We start from the raw sequence: 16,949 nt of genomic DNA, 5'->3' as shown, positions 1-16,949 counted from the left end.
ACAGAGGTTAAGACTGTAAGTTCCCAAAAGTGGGTTGGGGAGGGGACAGGGGACACAATGGTTAAAGATGTGAGAAAGGGGCCTAGCTCTCAGGAGCAGCCACATCAGACAAATGTTTGTGCCCCCACGTTCTGGGGCCGAAGATGTGTATGTGTGGTGGGCAGGGGTTGGTAACATGGCGGCAGAAGGGACAGCACTGCTGGGAAGAAAGCAGCGGTGGACTTCACACACACTCTCGGCTGTGTCTCCAGGTTTCTGTGTTCTCTTCTGACCAGCATCTCTCACTGGACCTGTGGAGGATTCTGGGAGAATCTGCATTCCCCTTTTTGGTGGTCTCTGCATGCTATCTAATATCACCACCCCACCCTCACCTATCTTCCTTCCCCACCTAAAGGTTCTACCTTTACAGCTCTGGGTCTGAGCTGCTTCCAGCTGACCTGGCAGGCAGCTGCTGAGCCCTGTGTCTGCGTGGGTGAAACCTGAAGCCCTGCTATTTTTAGGCATAGTAGCCAAGGGAGAAAAGTGGTGGACTAGAACTAAGAAGGCTGGTGAGGTGGCTCAAGCCTGTAATCCCAGTACTTTTAGAGGCAGAGGCAGGCAGATCACCTGAGGTTGGGAGTTCAAGACCAGCCTGACCAACATGGAGAAACACCATCTCTATTAAAAATGCAAATATTATAGGCTGCGCACGGTAGCTCACGCCTGTAATCCCAGCACTTTGGGAGGCCGAGGCGGGCGGATCATGAAGTCAGGAGTTCAAGACCAGCCTGATCAACCTGGTGAAACTCCATCTCAAAAAACAAACAAAAAAAACCTGGGTGCGGTGGCTCACACCTGTAACCCCAGCACTTTGGGAGGCCAAAGTGACAGGATCATGAGGTAAGGAGTTGGAGAGCAGCCTGGCCAACACAGTGAAACCACATGTCTACTAAAGATACAGAAAATTAGCTAAGCGTGGTGGCGCATGCCTGTAATCCCAGCTACTCGGGAGGCTGAGGCAGGAAAATTGCTTAAACCTGGCCTGGCAAGCTTTGTGCACCTAGGTTTCCCTGCACGTAAAATGAGAACCATTCCCCATTTTCAGGATCCCGGTAATGGCTGAGAAAGCACCTTGTAAAGGTTTGATGCTGGAGAATGAGAGTTATAGAAGGGGAGGGTACTGGCTGCTCCCCCACCCTGCTCCCCACATGATTTCAATTCCTCTTTCTAGCTGAGGGCCTGAGCCCCATTCTCCTAATTCAGCCCCACAGGGATGTGAACTTGTACCTGCATTTATACACAACCCTAGACTCTCCCCTCCTCCCCCCGCAAAGCCCCAAAGTACCAACCGGGAACAGGAAGTAAAACTAACTAAAACCAAGAACTGAAACCAGCTCATCTCTCACCGCCTCTCAAAGAGGCGAAGTAAATGAGCAGCTCCTGTGAGGGGCAACCCCAGGGCCCGACGCCATGGAGATGAACAAGGGCAGGTGGGGGCTGGATCTGATAATGAATGAGGCTGGGGACCCGGGCAACAGGTGGAGGCGATGGCTGAGCATGGCATGCAAATACGATGGACACACATTTCCTGATAGCGGAATTCCCGACATCGGAACCTGTGTGCCCTCTTTGTTTTTATCCTTGTACCGGTACATTAAAAAACCAAAAAGATTTCAGTGGTTACTTTTGTTAGTGCCCCCTCTCTTCAGTGAGGCAGAGGCTGTCCGTTCTGTGAGAGAAAAAGGCCCCTTTCAGAGGAACGGTCACTGCCCGACTCTCTCCTATCATCCTCCTCAGAACTGGCAGACATTACGGGAAACAGTACCTTGTGGAGTTCCAGGTTTTTAATTTTCCCTGATTTTTTTTTTTTTAAACAACCAAATTGGCAGAAAAAAGAAAAAACTGGGGCTGGTCGGCATTTGGGGGCAGGGGTTCCACTGAAAAATCCCCTAAATTCACGCTGAGGTTTCAGGTCTTGGTTGCTGAGGTGGAAGATGAGGTCAGGGCTCCTGGAAATGTCCCAACCCACCCTAGAACTTGTTTCCAAATGGCTGGGGAAGAGGTCAGTACAGGTCCCCGTTACTGCAGAGGAAGGCAGAGGTCACTGTCTCCCCCAGCCCTCAACTTCTTCAAAGATGTGGAGACAGGAGGCTTCGATCTCTTAATTGCCTACGATCTCTTAAAAATGTAAAACACGTGCAGTTGACTTTGGTACAAAAAAGAAAACAAAACAACATCAGAACATTCTGGTCCCTGTGGGTATTTCCCTCGCCCCCAACAAACCATTATGGCCACCCCAACCTCGATTCCATCAACTCCAGGAAGCCAGGTTATCTCCCGGGGCTTCCATGAAGGACGGAGAGAGGAAGAACAGCAATACGAGGTTGAGGGGAGAGGAGAAAGGGACATGGCCCTGCCCACAGCCCTCCTTTAATTAAAGGGCAGTAGGGTTCTGTGGCTGCAGCCTCTCCTCTAAGACGGGTGTTGCAGGGGAGGGGCGTTAGGGCAAGAACCCAGCAGCTGCGTGGATGAGCCGGAAGAAACCCCAGTAGTGTTCAAGGACACGGTCCTCTGATCCCTATGGCTTGGTTCCCATGTCCCTGGTACTTTAGATCTCTCCTCTCCCCCCGTAACTAATAAACAATAAATAAATAAATTTTCCTAAAGTGGAGGGAAGAAGGCATGAACCACTGGCATCTGTGGTGTAGCTCTCGGATGCCTCGGGGGTGTTGTGGCCTAATTCTCCCAGCTTCTTAAATGACCCCAGGTATCCAAGGATCCCAAGAGCTGGCAAGGACAATTAGCAGTTCCTTCCAATGTTCCCTCATCATTGGCAAATTGGAGTCCCCAAGGTTAGCCCCCCTCAGTAATGTTCTTCAGTGGGGCACAGGGCAGGGGGAGGGGCCCCCTTAGCTCTCGGAGGCTATCACCTCCCCGTCGCGGCTCTCCGTCTCCTCCGGGATGTCCTGCATTCTGGTAAACTCTGAAGGGGGACAGGACAAAGCCAGTGAGTGAGCAGAGACTCTCATGAGGAACTGTACCCCTATACTAATGCCTCCCCATCTGCAGGGCCGGGGCTCTGGGGCTCTGAAGGGATGACAGGGTTCTGTAAGTTCTTGGGTGAGGGGAAAACCTCTGGCAACAGTTATTTAGCAAGGTGTCCACACCTAGGCACCTGATACGCTTTTATCGTATTCAAAGATACAATCTGATTAGGAAAATACAAAATACTTTAAGATTAAAGCTTTTAGTAATTTTTTATTTCATGAACCAACAGTAAAAACTTGAAGGTCTTTGGCCAGGCACAGTGGCTCACATCTGTAATCCCAGCACTTTGGGAGGCCAAGGCAGGTGGATCACCTGAGCTCAGGAGTTCGAGACCAGCCTGGGCAACATGGTGAAACCCTATCTTTACTAAAATACAAAAAATTAGCTGGGTGTGGTGGTGTGCACCTATAGTCCCAGCTATTCAGGAGGCTGAGGAAGGAGAATTGCTTGAAACCAGGAGGCAAAAGTTGCAGTGAGCCGAGATCGCACCACTGCACTCCAGCTTGGGTGACAGAGCGAGACTCCCTCTCAAAAACAAGAAAAGGGCCAAGAGCAGTGGCTCATGCCTGTAATCCCAGCACTTTGGGAGGCCAAGGCGGGTGGATCACAAGGTCAGGAGATCAAGACCATCCTGGACAACATGGTGAAACCCTCTCTACTATAGCTGGGAGTGGTGGTGTACACCTGTAGTCCTAGCTGCAGGGAGGCTGAGGCAGAGGAATTGCTTGAACCCAGGAGGCAGAGGTTGCAGTGAACTGAGATTGCTCCACTGCACTCCAGCCTGACAACAGAGCAAGACTCCATCTCAAAAAAAAAAAAAAAAAAAAAAAAAAAGGTGGGGGGGAAGGGGGGTGGGAATTGGCCCTGTGGCTTGTGCCTATAATCCCAGCATTTTGAGAGGCCTTGACAGGAAAATCACTTGAGGCCAGGAGTTGCAGACTAGCCTGGCCAACATGGTGAAACCCCATCTCTACTAAAAACGCCAAAAATTAGCTGCATGTGGTGGCGCACCCCTGTAATCCCAGCTACTTGGGAGGCTGAGGGACGAGAATTGCTTGAACCCAGGGGGCAGAGGTTGCAGTGAGCTGAGATCGTGCCACTATGCTCCAGCCTGGGTGACAGAGCAAAACAGCAAACCTCTGTCTCAAAATATATATCTATTTCTTTCCAAGCACAGTGGCATACACCTGTAACCCCAGCTACCTGAGAGGATCACTTGAGCCCAGGAGTTTGAGTCCAGCCTCTGCAAAAGCACAAGACCCTGTCTCTAAAATAAAAAAATTTCAGAGCGAGATCCTGTGTCTGGGTCTGTGTTCTGTCGCCTATGCTGGCGCAATCACGGAGTAGTGCCAACTCAACCTGCTGGGCTCGAGTGATCCTCTCACCTCACTCTCCAGAGTAGCTAGGACTAAAGGTGCACACCACCACACCTGGCTAATTAAAACAATTCTGGGGGCTGAGTGCAGTGGCTCACGCCTGTAATTCCAGCACTTTGGGAGACCGAGGTGAGTGGATCACCTGAGGTTAGGAGTTTACTAGCCAACATGGCAAAAACCCATCTCTACTAAAAAATACATAAAAATTAGCCAGGTGTGGTGGTGCACAACTGTAATCCCAGCTACTCGGGAGGCTGAGGTAGGAGAATCACTTGAACCCGGAAGTGGAGGTTGCAGTAAGCTGAGATCACACCACTGTACTCCAGCCTGGGTGACAGAGCAAGACTCCATTAAAAAAGAAATAGGCCAGGCGTGGTGGCTCACACTCACAATCTCAGTATTTTGGGAGGCTGAGGCAGGCAGATCACAAGGTCAGGAGTTTGAGACCAGCCTGACGAACATAGTAAAACCCCATCTCTACTAAAAACACAAAAATTAGCCGGTTATGGTGGCGGGCATCTCAAATTCCAGCCACTCAGCAGTCTGAGGAAGGAGAATTGCTTGAACCTGGGAGGCGGAGGTTGCAGTGAGCTGGGACTGCACCACTGCACTCCAGCCTGGGCAACAGAACAAGATTCCGTTTCCAAAAAAATAAAAATAGGCTGTGTATGGTGGCTTACGCCTGTAATCCCTGCACTTTGGGAGGCCAAGGAGGGTGGATCACAAGGTCAGGAGATCAAGACCATCCTGGCCAATATAGTGAAATCCCATCTCTACTAAAATACAAAAATTAGCTGGGCGTGGTGGCGTATGCCTGTCTGTGGTCCCAGCTACTCGGGAGGCTGAGGCAGGAGAATTGCTTGAACCTGGGAGGTGGAAGTTGCAGTGAGCCGAGATTGCGCCTACACTTCAGCCTGGCACCTGGCGACAGAGCAAGATTCTGTCTCAAAATAAATAAATAAACAATTTTTTTGTAGGGGGGGTTCTCATTATGTTGCCCAGGCTGGTCTCAAAATTCTGAGCTCAAGCAATCCTCCTACCTTGGCCTCCCAAAGTGTTAGGATTACAGGCATAAGCCACCGTGCTTTTTTTTTTTTTTTTCTGATTTTTTTTTTTTTATTGCATTTTAGGTTTTGGGGTACATGTGTTTTTTTTTTTTTTTTTTTTTTTTTTTTTTTTTTTTTTAATGTATTTCTACTTGTAAAGGTTGAGAATCACCAACCAGTTGGGGGAGAGAGGCCCCCACACTCTGCTTCCTACAGTTACACCACCCATTCATCATCAGCCAAAACAGTCCTCTCAGTGTCCCTCCCTAGAGTTACTATAAGCCTCACAGGTCAGTTAGGGCCCATTTGGAAGCCACAGCCCAAAGGCCTGTACCCAGGCTGCACTCTACCTCTGGTCCATGTCTCCGCCAAGGTCTCACCTCGTGGACTGTGGGGCGGAGACAGACGGCTGCTACCTTCCTCCTCGCTGCCGGTGTCAGGGTCACTGCTGTCTTGCAGACGCTCTTCGGGGCTCCCCAATTCCTGCCTCTCTCGGTCCTCAAAGTGTCGATGGACAGAGCGAGTAGTGACAGGCAGATCCAGGCGGTCAGTGCCTCGGCTGGGCTGTGGACAGTGGGCAGGAAGAATAGCAGGCCAGGGACTGAGCTGTGTGAAGACTGCAGGCTCTGCTTGGCTGAAGGCAGCAGCTCTCCCCACTGGGGCTCACCCATGACTCCCCTTCAGGAGATCCACCACCAACTGACCTCTTTCAGCACCACCACCTGAGTTAGTCTCCTCCACCCCTGCACCCATCTACCTCTTTTCAGTTCTCCAACCAGTATCTCAATATCCTTCAAGTCTGCTGTCTGATTGCATTTGGGCTCAAATCCCTAATGGCCCAATTTCTTTTGAGCTCACCCTTATGTCCACCCCAGCTCTGTCCACCACTGCAGGACACCTTACCTGTGGGGGGTTGAAACTCAAGTACAGGGCATCGCCTGCAGGGAGGCTGCGCCGCCGAGGATCCACAGGTCTGCGGGCCCAGGGGGCCTCGGCTGGGAGCGGCTCCGTCTGGCCCAGGGCGGCCAGCTGCCTTCGAGCCTCTTCGGCCTCCCGCTCCAGCAGCGCCCTCGCCTGCTCACTCTCCCGGAGCCGGGCCTCCAGGCTGCCAGCTTCGGTCGCCCGTTCTTCGCCTAGCCGCCGGCAGCGCCGTAGCTCCTCCTGCAGCAGTGCATGTTGCCGCTGCAGTAATGCCAGTTCCGTGGCCTGCTTTTCAGGGGCCACAGGGGCAGCCCCAGCCCTGCCAGCCTCCCCATCCCTAGAGTTGGCTCGGCACAGCTTCTCTCGCCGCTCTGGGCCCTCAGGGAACCGGGCTTCCATCAAAGTGTCCTGCTGGGCCACAGCTGCCTGGGGGTAGAATTCGCGCAGAACGGTGTATCAGAAACCCTGTGCTCTTCTACCCCTCACCCTCACCCTCCAAGGCCCAGGTCATCACTCCTGGAGAGCCCGGACAGGGAGGTATTTACAAAGGCCTGTTAGGATGACCATGCCCCACCTAAACAGACATCTGTAGCCTGGCTCCTCCCCTTCCCCACTCAAGCCCTTGTCCTACTGACCTGTAGGCCATGTAGAAGTCCATAGAGATTGACCAATCGCTGTAACGCCTCCTGAGGACAGACAGGGTGGGAACAGGGCCCCAGCTTTAGGATGGGAGAACTGCCCAGAAGTTGAACAAGGGCGGGTACGGGGACAGTAGGATCTGGAGACGTACTTGAATGCAGATGCTTTCCCCGCCCCACTCCATACTGGGCTCTAACTTCTCAGACTGAGAACACCCTCCCTTCAGTCTCCTGTACCATCAGTCCCCATCTCACCTCTTGGGGTGATCTCAGCTGATTTCCATTTCGATCCTGCAGAAATGGGCAAGAATGGGAAGTCCTCAGGCACACAAATCTTGGGTGCCTGCCCCTGAGAGCTTTGTGTTGAGGAGAGGCTGTCCTTCTTCCACCCTCTTGCCAAATCCCAGAACCCCTTGAGGATCTACCTTCTGGCTAGAGTCTGAGTCGGCTCTGCAGAGTTCAATGGAGCCATTGAAGGTTCTGGCCTCACCATCTGTTGAGAAGGAGAAAAGGATGGCTGACTCACTTCCCTGGGGCCCTGATACCATTCAGTCTCCGGTAGCACCCCACTCTCTTTGGCCCCTCCCACCTACTACACCTTGGTTCCCTGCCCCGGCACTCACTGGCAGTGACCCCAGGACTCGTGTTACCACCGCTGTCTGATTCCAAAGGCAGGACTGGTTCTCGGGGTGTCAAGAGCAGTTCCACTCCCGGCCCCACCAGCAGGTCTTTCAGACCCTCCACTGTGGGGAAAGAAGAGGTGAGGACAGGAATGACGCAGGACTGAGGGGAATGCCATTCAACCCCACACATGGGGCACTCGGGCATCCAGGGGAATGCCTCCTGCACTGGCTACACTGCCAGTGAGCTTCACTCACACAACCACTTATGAGCTCAAGGGCAGTAAATGCCTATGGGGAAGCACGACTCCATGCAGCATGAGCGATACGGAGCAACAGCAAGGACCAAACCTCCTCCCCTGCCTTTCCCAGGAACCGGCCCAAAAGAGGCACGCAGGGCTGTTTATGGTCTATGGGTTGGTATCCCACTTGTCTGTGTTTGTCTGTGTCTAGTCACATGTCTAAATTCTGTGACGGTGAGTGCTTGAGCCTGGACTCTCCCCTGGGAGCTCCCTCACCCTCTCGGATGGCATCCTGCAGCAGCCGCTCGCCACGAGGGGACTCAAGGGACTCGGAGCGGAAAAGGCCCCTGGGCAGGGTGGGCAGGGGCATCCCACTGCCACCATCCTCCTCGGCCTGGAAATGGGTCATCTCAGCAAACAGCCCAACCTTCTCTCGAAGCAGCTCCACCAGTGCCCGGTCCTTCTGCTGCAACTCCACTGTAGATAAAGAAGAAGTGAGCACATGAGAAGGCCTGGGGGTACGCAGGAGCGCCAGGAGAGGGCAGCCCTTGGGGACAGGGTAGGGTGGGGCAGTGTGGCAAGACTTCATTTTGTTATTTTGGCATTTATTAAAAAGAAAAAGCTTTTTGTTGGCCAGGTACAGTGGCTCACACCTGTAATCACAGCACTTTAGAAGGCCAGGTGGGTGGATCACTTGAGACCAGGGGTTCAAGACCAGCCTGGCTAACACGGCAAAAACTCATCTCTATTTAAAATAACAAAAATTAGCCAGGTGTGGTGGCACGTGCCTGTAGTCCCCGCTACTCAGGAGGCTGAGGCACAAGAATTGCTTGAACTCCAGAGGCAGAGGTTGCAGTGAGCCAAGATCACACCACTGCACTCCAGCCTGGGTAACAGAGCAGGACTCTGTCTCAAAAATAAATAAATAAATAAATAAAAAAGGTTTACGCCAGGGGTTGCAGGTTGTCCAACAGTGTTCATTCTTCCCATTTTCCTTTAATTAGAAAATGCATGGAAGTTTCATCTGGGCACACATGGTTGCCCAATTGACAACTATGTTTTCCAGCCTAACTTGCACATGTCTATATCACTATGTGACTAGATTCTGGACAATGGGTATGAGTCTTCCAGATATGCTCTTAAAAGTAATGGGTGTAGGTCAGGGTGGTGACTCACACCTGTAATCCCAGCACTGTGGGAGGCTGAGGTGGGTGGATCACTTGAGGCCAGGAGTTCGAGACCAGCCTGGCGAACATGGTGAAACCCCATCTCTACTTAAAAAACAAAAATTAGCTGGGAGGGGTGGCGGGTGCCTGTAGTCCCAGCTACTCAGGAGGCTGAGGCAGGAGAATTGCTTGAACCTGGGAGGTGGAGGTTGCAGTAAGCCGAGATTGTGCCACTGTACTCCAGCCTGGGCAACAGAGTAAGATCCTGTCTCAAAATTAAAAAAAAAAAAAAAAATGGGTATAAACGCTGCTCCTTTACTCCTCCTTGCTAGGTGTAACACAAGTGTGACAGTGGGAGCTAGAGGGGCCACTTCAGACATGACATAGAAACGGAAACTTCATGTTGAAGATAGCAGAGCTGCTCCACTACTCTGCGCTTCCCATTTTGTACTGTTATATTGAGAGCAATAATCTTCTACCTTTTTTTTTTTTTTTTTTTTTTGTTACCCAGACTGGAGTGCAGTGGTGCAATTATAGTGCATGGCAGCCTTGAACTCCTGGGCTCAAACAATCCTCCTGCCTCAGCCTCCCGAGTAGCCAGGACTACAGGCATGTGCCACCATATTAGCTATCTTTTTTTTTTAAATTTTTTGTAGAGATGAGATCTTGCTAGGTATGCTATGTTGCCCAGACTGGTCTTGAACTCTTGGCCTCAAGCAATCCTCCCGTCTCCCAAATCCTGCTGGGATTAAAGGTGCGAGCCACTGCACCTGACTAATGTACTTCCTTTTTTAAGGAAGAGAAGATTTCTTTTTTTTTTTTTTTTTTTTGAGACGGAGTTTCGCTCTTGTTGCCCAGGCTGGAGTGCAATGGCGCGATCTCGGCTCACCGCAACCTCCGCCTCCTGGGTTCAGGCAATTCTCCTGCCTCAGCCTCCTGAGTAGCTGGGATTACAGGCACGAGCCACCATGCCCAGCTAATTTTTTGTATTTTTAGTAGAGACGGGGTTTCACCATGTCGACCGGGATGGTCTCGAACTTTCGACCTCGTGATCCACCCGCCTCGGCCTCCCAAAGTGCTGGGATTACAGGCTTGAGCCACCGCGCCCGGCGGAAGAGATTTCTACTGGTCTTTTTGTATAGCAGTTCCATCATACCCTAACTAATATAAGGCCTTACAGTGAAAAAGTTACTCACCCAATCTTGGTCTTTCTTCCATATTGTTTTTCCACACACAGTAGTATACACTTTACACTGTTTTAAACCCTGTTTTTTTCACTTAATATGTTTCAGTTGTGGATCTACACCAGCCTTCGCAGAGTCATCTCATCTTTTTAATAGTTGTATGATATTGCATTGTGTGAATGTATCATAAATTACTAATGAGCTCATTGTGGGTGGACTTACTCTTAATTCGCCGCAGGTAAGCCTCATCCTCTGTCTCAATCAGGGGGAAGTCCTCCCTGGATGGGCATCTGGAGGGGTAACAGGTCGCATGCCATTGGGAGACAGAAGCTAGGTTATAGACCAGAATCAGCCTTCCCTCCTTCCCAAACATGCCTTATGCTTCCCTCTTCTGATAAGACTCCTCAGCCTCACATCCTAGCTTTATTCAGTTTTGACCATCTCCCCTTTCTTCCTTTCCTTTTTCTTTCTCTTTTTTTGACAGTCTTGCTCTGTCACCCAGGCTGGAGTGGAAGGGCACAATAATCTCAGTTCACTACAAACACCTCCTGGGTTCAAGCAATTCTCTTGTCTCGGCTTCCCGAGTAGCTGGGATGATAGGTGCGCATCACCACGCCTGGCTAATTTTTGTATTTTTAGTAGAGATGGGGTTTCGCCATGTTGGCTAGGCTGGTCTCAAACTCCTGACCTCGGGTGATCCACCCGCCTCGGCCTCCCAAAGTGCTGGGATTACAGGTGTGAGCCACCGCGCCTCCCAAAGTGCTGGGATTACAGGTGTGAGCCACCCGCTGACCTTCTCCCTTTTGTTAGCACTGATTATCTGTGTTTACTGATATGTATCTCTCCAAAGGTTGCCTGGAAAGGCAGCACAATGCAGAGGGTCAAGTACAGGCTTTGTCATCAAGCAAACAGGATTCAAATCCTGGCTCCACTGTTTACCAGGTGGTAACCTATTTCCTCATCTGAAAAATGAAGATAACATCTTCCTCATAGGTTTTTCATTAGGATTAAATGAAATGCTAAAGTGCTTTGAACATAACAGAAGCTCCATAAATCAATTACAATATTATTAACTATAATTTCCACAATTACAGTTTTTTTTTGTTTTTTTTTTGAGACGGAGTTTTGCTCGTTACCCAGGCTGGAGTGCAATGGCGCGATCTCGGCTCACCGCAACCTCCGCCTCCTGGGTTCAGGCAATTCTGCCTCAGCCTCCTGAGTAGCTGGGATTACAGGCACGTACCACCATGCCCAGCTAATTTTTTGTATTTTTAGTAGAGACGGGGTTTCACTCTGTTGACCAGGATGGTCTTGATCTCTTGACCTCGTGATCCACCCGCCTCGGCCTCCCAAAGTGCTGGGATTACAGGCGTGAGCCACCGCACCCGGCCCAATTACAATTTTTTTTTTTGAGACAGAGTCTCACTCTCTTGCCCAGGCTGGAGTGCAGTGGCGTGATCTCAGCTCACTGCAGCCACTTACTCCCAGGTTCAGGCAATTCTCCTGCCTCGGTCTCCCAAGCAGCTGGGACTACAGGCACGAGCCACCATGCCTGGCTAAGTTTTGTATTTTTAGTAGAGATGGGGTTTCACAATGTTGGACAGGCTGGTCTCAAACTTCTGACCTCCAGTATCACCGGTCTCAGCCTCTTGAAGTGCTGGGATTACAGGTGTGAGCCACTGTGCCTGGCCACATTATAAGTATTAATGTTATTCATAAAGAAGCCATTACTGATCTACTGTCAACAGGACAGGTTATTTTGAACTGCTTTCCTGGAATGGGCAATTTCATAATTATTATTTTTTTTTTGAGACAGTGTCACTCTGTCACCCAGACTGGAATGCAGTGGCACAATCCTGGCTTACAGCAACCTCCATCCTACCCGCTGGGTTCAAGTGATTCTCCTGTCTTGGCCTCCCAAATAATTAGGATTACAGGCTTGTGCCACCACGCCTGGATAATTTCTGTATTTTTAGTAGAGACGAGGTTTCACCATGTTTGCCAGGCTGGTCTCGAACTCTTGACCTCAAGTGATCCATTCGTCTCAGCCTCTCAAAGGGCTGGGATTACAAGTATGAGCCACTGCATCTGGCCTGCAATTTCATACTTTTATATTATATGCTTTTTTTTTTTTTTGAGAGGGAGCCTTGCTCTGTGCTCTGTTGCCCAGGCTGGAGTGCAATGGCACGATCTCAGCTCACTGCAACCTCCACCTCCCAGGTTCAAGCGCTTCTCCTGCCTCAGCCAAGTAGCTGGGATTACAGATGTCCACCATCACACCCAGCTAATTTTTGTATTTTTAGTAGAGATGGGGTTTCACCATGTTGGCCAGGCTGGTCTTGAACTCCTGACCTCAGGTTATCCACTGGCCTCAGTCTCCCAAAGTGCTGGGATTACAGGTGTGAGCCACCACACCCGGCCTTTTATATGCATTTCTAAAAAACTTTTTCAAAAGTCTACAGTGCGGAAGTTAAAAAACAATGGTTTACAAATTTTAAGGTTGAGGAGAACTGATTCCCCGAAAGCTAAAGAAAAATTATAAAAATCTTGGTTGGGTGTGGTAGGTCACACCTCTAATCTCAGATCTTTTGGAGGCTGAGGTGAGTGGATCATCTGAGTTCAGGAGTTCAAGACCAGCCTGTGGCCAACATGGTGAAACCTAGTTTCTACTAAAAATAGAAAAATTTGCTGCCATGGTGGTGGGTGCCTGCAGCCCTGGCTACTTGGGAGGCTGGGGCAGGATAACTGCTTGAACCTGGGAGGCGGAGGTTGCAGTGAGCTGAGATTGCACCACTGCACTCTAGCTTGGGCAACAGGGAAAGACTCTCAAAAAAAAGAAAAAAAAAAAAAGAGGGCTGGGCATGGTGGTTCACGCCTGTAATCCCAGCACTTTTGAAGGCCAAGGAGGGTGGATCATGAGGTCAGGAGATCGACACCATCCTGGCCATGGTGAAACCCCGTCTCTACTAAAACACAAAAATTAGCCAGGCATGGTAGCACTTGCCTGTAGTCCCAGCTTTTCAGGAGGCTGAGGCAGGAGAATTGCTTGAATCCGGGAGATGGAGGTTGCAGTGAGCCGAGATCATGCCACTGCACTCCAGCTTGGCAAAAGAGCAAGACTCTGTCTTTTAAAAAAAAAAAAAAAAAAAAAAAGAAGCCAGGTGTGGTGGCTCAGGTCTGTAATCCCCAGCACTTTGGAAGGCTGAGGCATGGGGATCACGAAGTCAGGACTTCAAGATCAGCCTGACCAACATGGTGAAACCCTGTCTACTAAAAATACAAAAATTAACCAGATGTGGTGCTGTGCGCCTGTAATCCCAGCTACTCGGGAGACTGAGGCAGGAGAATTGTTTAAACCCAGGAGGCAGAGGTTACAGTGAGCCAAGATCGCACCGCTACACTCCAGCCTCGGCGACAGAGCGAGACTCCATCGAAAGAAAGAGAGAAAGAGAGGAAGAGAGGAAGGAAAGGAAGGAAGGAAGAAAGGAAGGAAAGAAGGAAGGAGGGAAGGAAGGAAAGAAGAAGGGAAGGAGGGAAGGAAGGAAGGAAGGAGGGAAGGAGGGAAGGAAGGAAGGAAGGAGGGAAGGAGGGAAGGAAGGAAGGAAGGACTATAAAAATCTGAATTAGAATTCGTTCTTTAGGCTTAATCTTCCAGAATCCATTTTAAACATCTTACCTGTGCTTTTACTTGGTATTTTTTTCCATCACAATTAGACACATAGTTGACTGCCTCAAATCTAATGTGTGTCCAATAGAAGCTAAAGATTTGCTGCTTTGACACACTGATTTCCTTCTTGCTTCTATTGTGTTGAGTTTGTTTGTGAGACTTGTTCCTCTCTAGTATTGAGGCTTTCATTATCCTCTTTTTCATTCATTTTTAGAAAAATAAACATAAAATGCAATACAATCCAAACAACAGCCCTCTGCCTACAGACGCAGATGTGAATGCTGCTGAAAGTGTACTGCTGGCTGGCAGGTATGCCACCATGTGACAGCTCAAAGTACTCCTTTGCCTGTCAACTCATGCTGCATTTGAAAGGTAGTTGAGCTTGGCAATGTTTAAGATGTACAATGTATAAAATGTGACTTTACAGGACATAAAAACATAGGTGACCTTTCCTGTCTTGGCCATTTTGTCTCTCCCTCAACCTCTTCCCCCGACTGTGAACGCTTGATTCTGTTCCCAGGGAGTGCTGTGGTTGGGATCTGATGCTGCAGGTACCCTGAGGCCATAAGCACAAGCAGGCGGCAGGTAGACACTCACATGCGCACGGTCTGCTGAATGACTCGGATCCAGGTGCTCCGGTCATCCCGGGATGCTGTGTGCACCTCGTACATCTCGGGTGGGGCTGCGCTGATCAGAAACATCCCTTTCTCCTGGTTGGCAATGTCCCGTACGATTAGATTTTGCAGTGATACCACTGAGGGTTTGTCCTGCCAGTCAAGGGAAAGGAAGGATTAAGCTTGGGAATTCTGAGGGCTGAAGAATCATCCTACAATACCAGGTAAGAGCCAAGGCACTGATGCCAGCCAGAAGAGACTTAGAAATTGTGTGATCCTTGACAAATTATTTAAGCAACTTTAAGTTTTACTTTCATCATCTATAAAATGAGGATGAAAATCATCTTTTCCCACAGGTGTACAAGTACCTGTGCACAGTAACGATACCTGTGAGCTGCTCTTGTTTTTTATTATTACGGCAATAGTAACAGTAATAGCTGTTTGACTCTGGGGTACTCCAGAGCTCTGGTGGGCTTGGGCAGGAAAGCAAGAAGGGCCTAAAGCACTTGTCTGTGCTGAGAAAGGTGAAGAATGAATGTCTCACCAGGGTAGGAAAGATGTACTTCTGGTCCTTTTCCTGGAGAAACACCAGCACATCTGTCATCAGCAGCATTAGCACATCTGGCGGGGGATGAAGGTGGGAGAGCAGTCAGCACTAGACAGTCTGAGCAGCTGTTTTCCTCTTTCCCAAGGACCAGGCTTATCCCATCAGGTTAGAGCTCCCCATTGCCTTTCTTCCCACTGGCTGCTTCCACTTTTACAGACCTCTCACCTCTACCCATTTTTTTTTTTTTTTGAGACGGAGTTTCACTCTTGTTACCCAGGCTGGAGTGCAATGGCGCGATCTCGGCTCACTGCAACCTCCGCCTCCTGGGCTCAGGCAATTCTCCTGCCTCAGCCTCCTGAGTAGCTGGGATTACAGGCATGCGCCACCATGCCCAGCTAGTTTTTTGTATTTTTAGTAGACACGGGGTTTCACCATGTTGACCAGGATGGTCTCGATCTCTCGACCTCGTGATCCACCCGCCTCGGCCTCCCAAAGTGCTGGGATTACAGGCTTGAGCCACCGCGCCCGGCTATCCATTTTTTTTTTTGAGACATCTTGTTACCCAGGCTGGAGTGCAATGGCATGATCTTGGCTCACTGCAACCTCGGCCTCCTGAGTTCCAACGATTCTCCCGTCTCAGCCTCCCAAGTAGCTAAGATTACAGGCATATGCTACCAGGCCCAGCTAATTTTGTATTTTTAGTAGAGATGGCATTTCACCATGTTGCTCAGGCTGGTCTCAAACTCCTGATCTCAGGTTTACCCATCAGCCTTGGCCTCTCAAAGTGCTGGGATTACAGGTGTGAGCCACTGCACCCAGCCACCCATTCTTACAGCTTAAAAATGGTTGGGGAGGGTGCGGGGCAGAGAAGGATTCATGTGCTATCAGACAAAACGGCATCGTGGGCTAGCAGGGATCACAGGGGTCACTCAGTGTCTCTATAGGAAACGCCTTTTACCTGAATGATTCAGGTTTCTTAACCTAGAGCCTACAGACTCCCTGGGATGTCAGGTTTCAGGGGCTCTGTAAGCCTTCTGAAGTTGTGTAAATAGTTTTACACAGAAACACAACTCACGTGTATTTTTTTGGGTGACAGAGTTGAAGATTTTTGTTTTTGAGTCGTAAGAATTCCCAGAGCAAAAGGGACCACACTTTTTTTTTTTTTTTTGAGACGGAGTTTCGCTCTTGTTACCCAGGCTGGAGTGCAATGGCGCGATCTCGGCTCACCGCAACCTCCGCCTCCTGGGTTCAGGCAATTCTCCTGCCTCAGCCTCCTGAGTAGCTGGGATTACAGGCACGCACCACCATGCCCAGCTATTTTTTTTTGTATTTTTAGTAGAGACGGGGTTTCACCATGTTGACCAAGATGGTCTCGATCTCTTGACCTTGTGATCCACCCGCCTCGGCCTCCCAAAGTGCTGGGATTACAGGCTTGAGCCACCGCGCCCGGCCACACTTTTATTTTTTACTTATTTTTAGTTTAATTTTTTTATTTTATTATTTTTTTTTTGAGATGGAGTCTTGCTCTGTCACTCAGGCTAGAGTGCAGTGATCTCGGCTCACTGCAATTGCCTTCTCCCAGATATAAGCAATTCTCCTGCCTCAGCCTCCCAAGCAGCTGGGATTAAGGAGTGCGCCACAATGCCTGGCTAATTTTTTTTTTTTTTTTTTTTTTGAGACGGAGTCTTGCTCTTTCACCAGGCTGGAGTGCAGTGGCATGATCTCAGCTCACTGCAACCTCTGTCCCCCAGATTCAATTGTTTCCCCTGCCTCAGCCTCCTGAGTAGCTGGGACTACACGCACACATCACCACGCCTGGCTAATTTTTTGTATTTTAGTGGAGACGGGGTTTCACCATGGCCAGGATGGTCTCCATCTCCTGACCTCATGATCCGCCCACC

The 16,949-nt window shown here is 49.9% G+C and overlaps 1 protein-coding gene across 9 annotated transcripts in view; it reads right to left on the bottom strand.

Moving 5' to 3' along the window:
- Window positions 1-1,805: 1,805 nt before the first annotated feature.
- Window positions 1,806-16,949, bottom strand: part of ARHGEF2 (Rho/Rac guanine nucleotide exchange factor 2) — a 66,304-nt gene continuing 51,160 nt past the window's right edge. For 7 of the 9 annotated variants that reach the window (XM_074389568.1, XM_074389567.1, XM_074389570.1 and 4 more), the window contains 11 exons: window positions 15,046-15,122; window positions 14,485-14,654; window positions 10,443-10,510; window positions 8,147-8,347; window positions 7,632-7,751; window positions 7,434-7,501; window positions 7,264-7,299; window positions 7,006-7,056; window positions 6,353-6,796; window positions 5,800-6,013; window positions 1,806-2,962 (listed from right to left, as the gene is read on the bottom strand). In XM_074389568.1, the coding sequence (XP_074245669.1) occupies window positions 2,889-2,962; window positions 5,800-6,013; window positions 6,353-6,796; window positions 7,006-7,056; window positions 7,264-7,299; window positions 7,434-7,501; window positions 7,632-7,751; window positions 8,147-8,347; window positions 10,443-10,510; window positions 14,485-14,654; window positions 15,046-15,122 (1,523 nt within the window). In that variant the 3' untranslated portion in view covers window positions 1,806-2,888. The remainder of the gene's footprint in view (window positions 2,963-5,799; window positions 6,014-6,352; window positions 6,797-7,005; window positions 7,057-7,263; window positions 7,300-7,433; window positions 7,502-7,631; window positions 7,752-8,146; window positions 8,348-10,442; window positions 10,511-14,484; window positions 14,655-15,045; window positions 15,123-16,949) is intronic. The other 2 variants (XM_074389569.1, XM_010348436.3) reach the window with 1 other exon arrangement.

The sequence above is a fragment of the Saimiri boliviensis genome, chromosome 19, assembly GCF_048565385.1.
Source record: "Saimiri boliviensis isolate mSaiBol1 chromosome 19, mSaiBol1.pri, whole genome shotgun sequence".
NCBI classification, from domain to species: Eukaryota; Metazoa; Chordata; class Mammalia; order Primates; family Cebidae; genus Saimiri; species Saimiri boliviensis.
The sequence above is the reverse complement of the archived record's forward strand: the minus strand, read 5'-3'. Positions and strand labels throughout refer to the sequence as shown.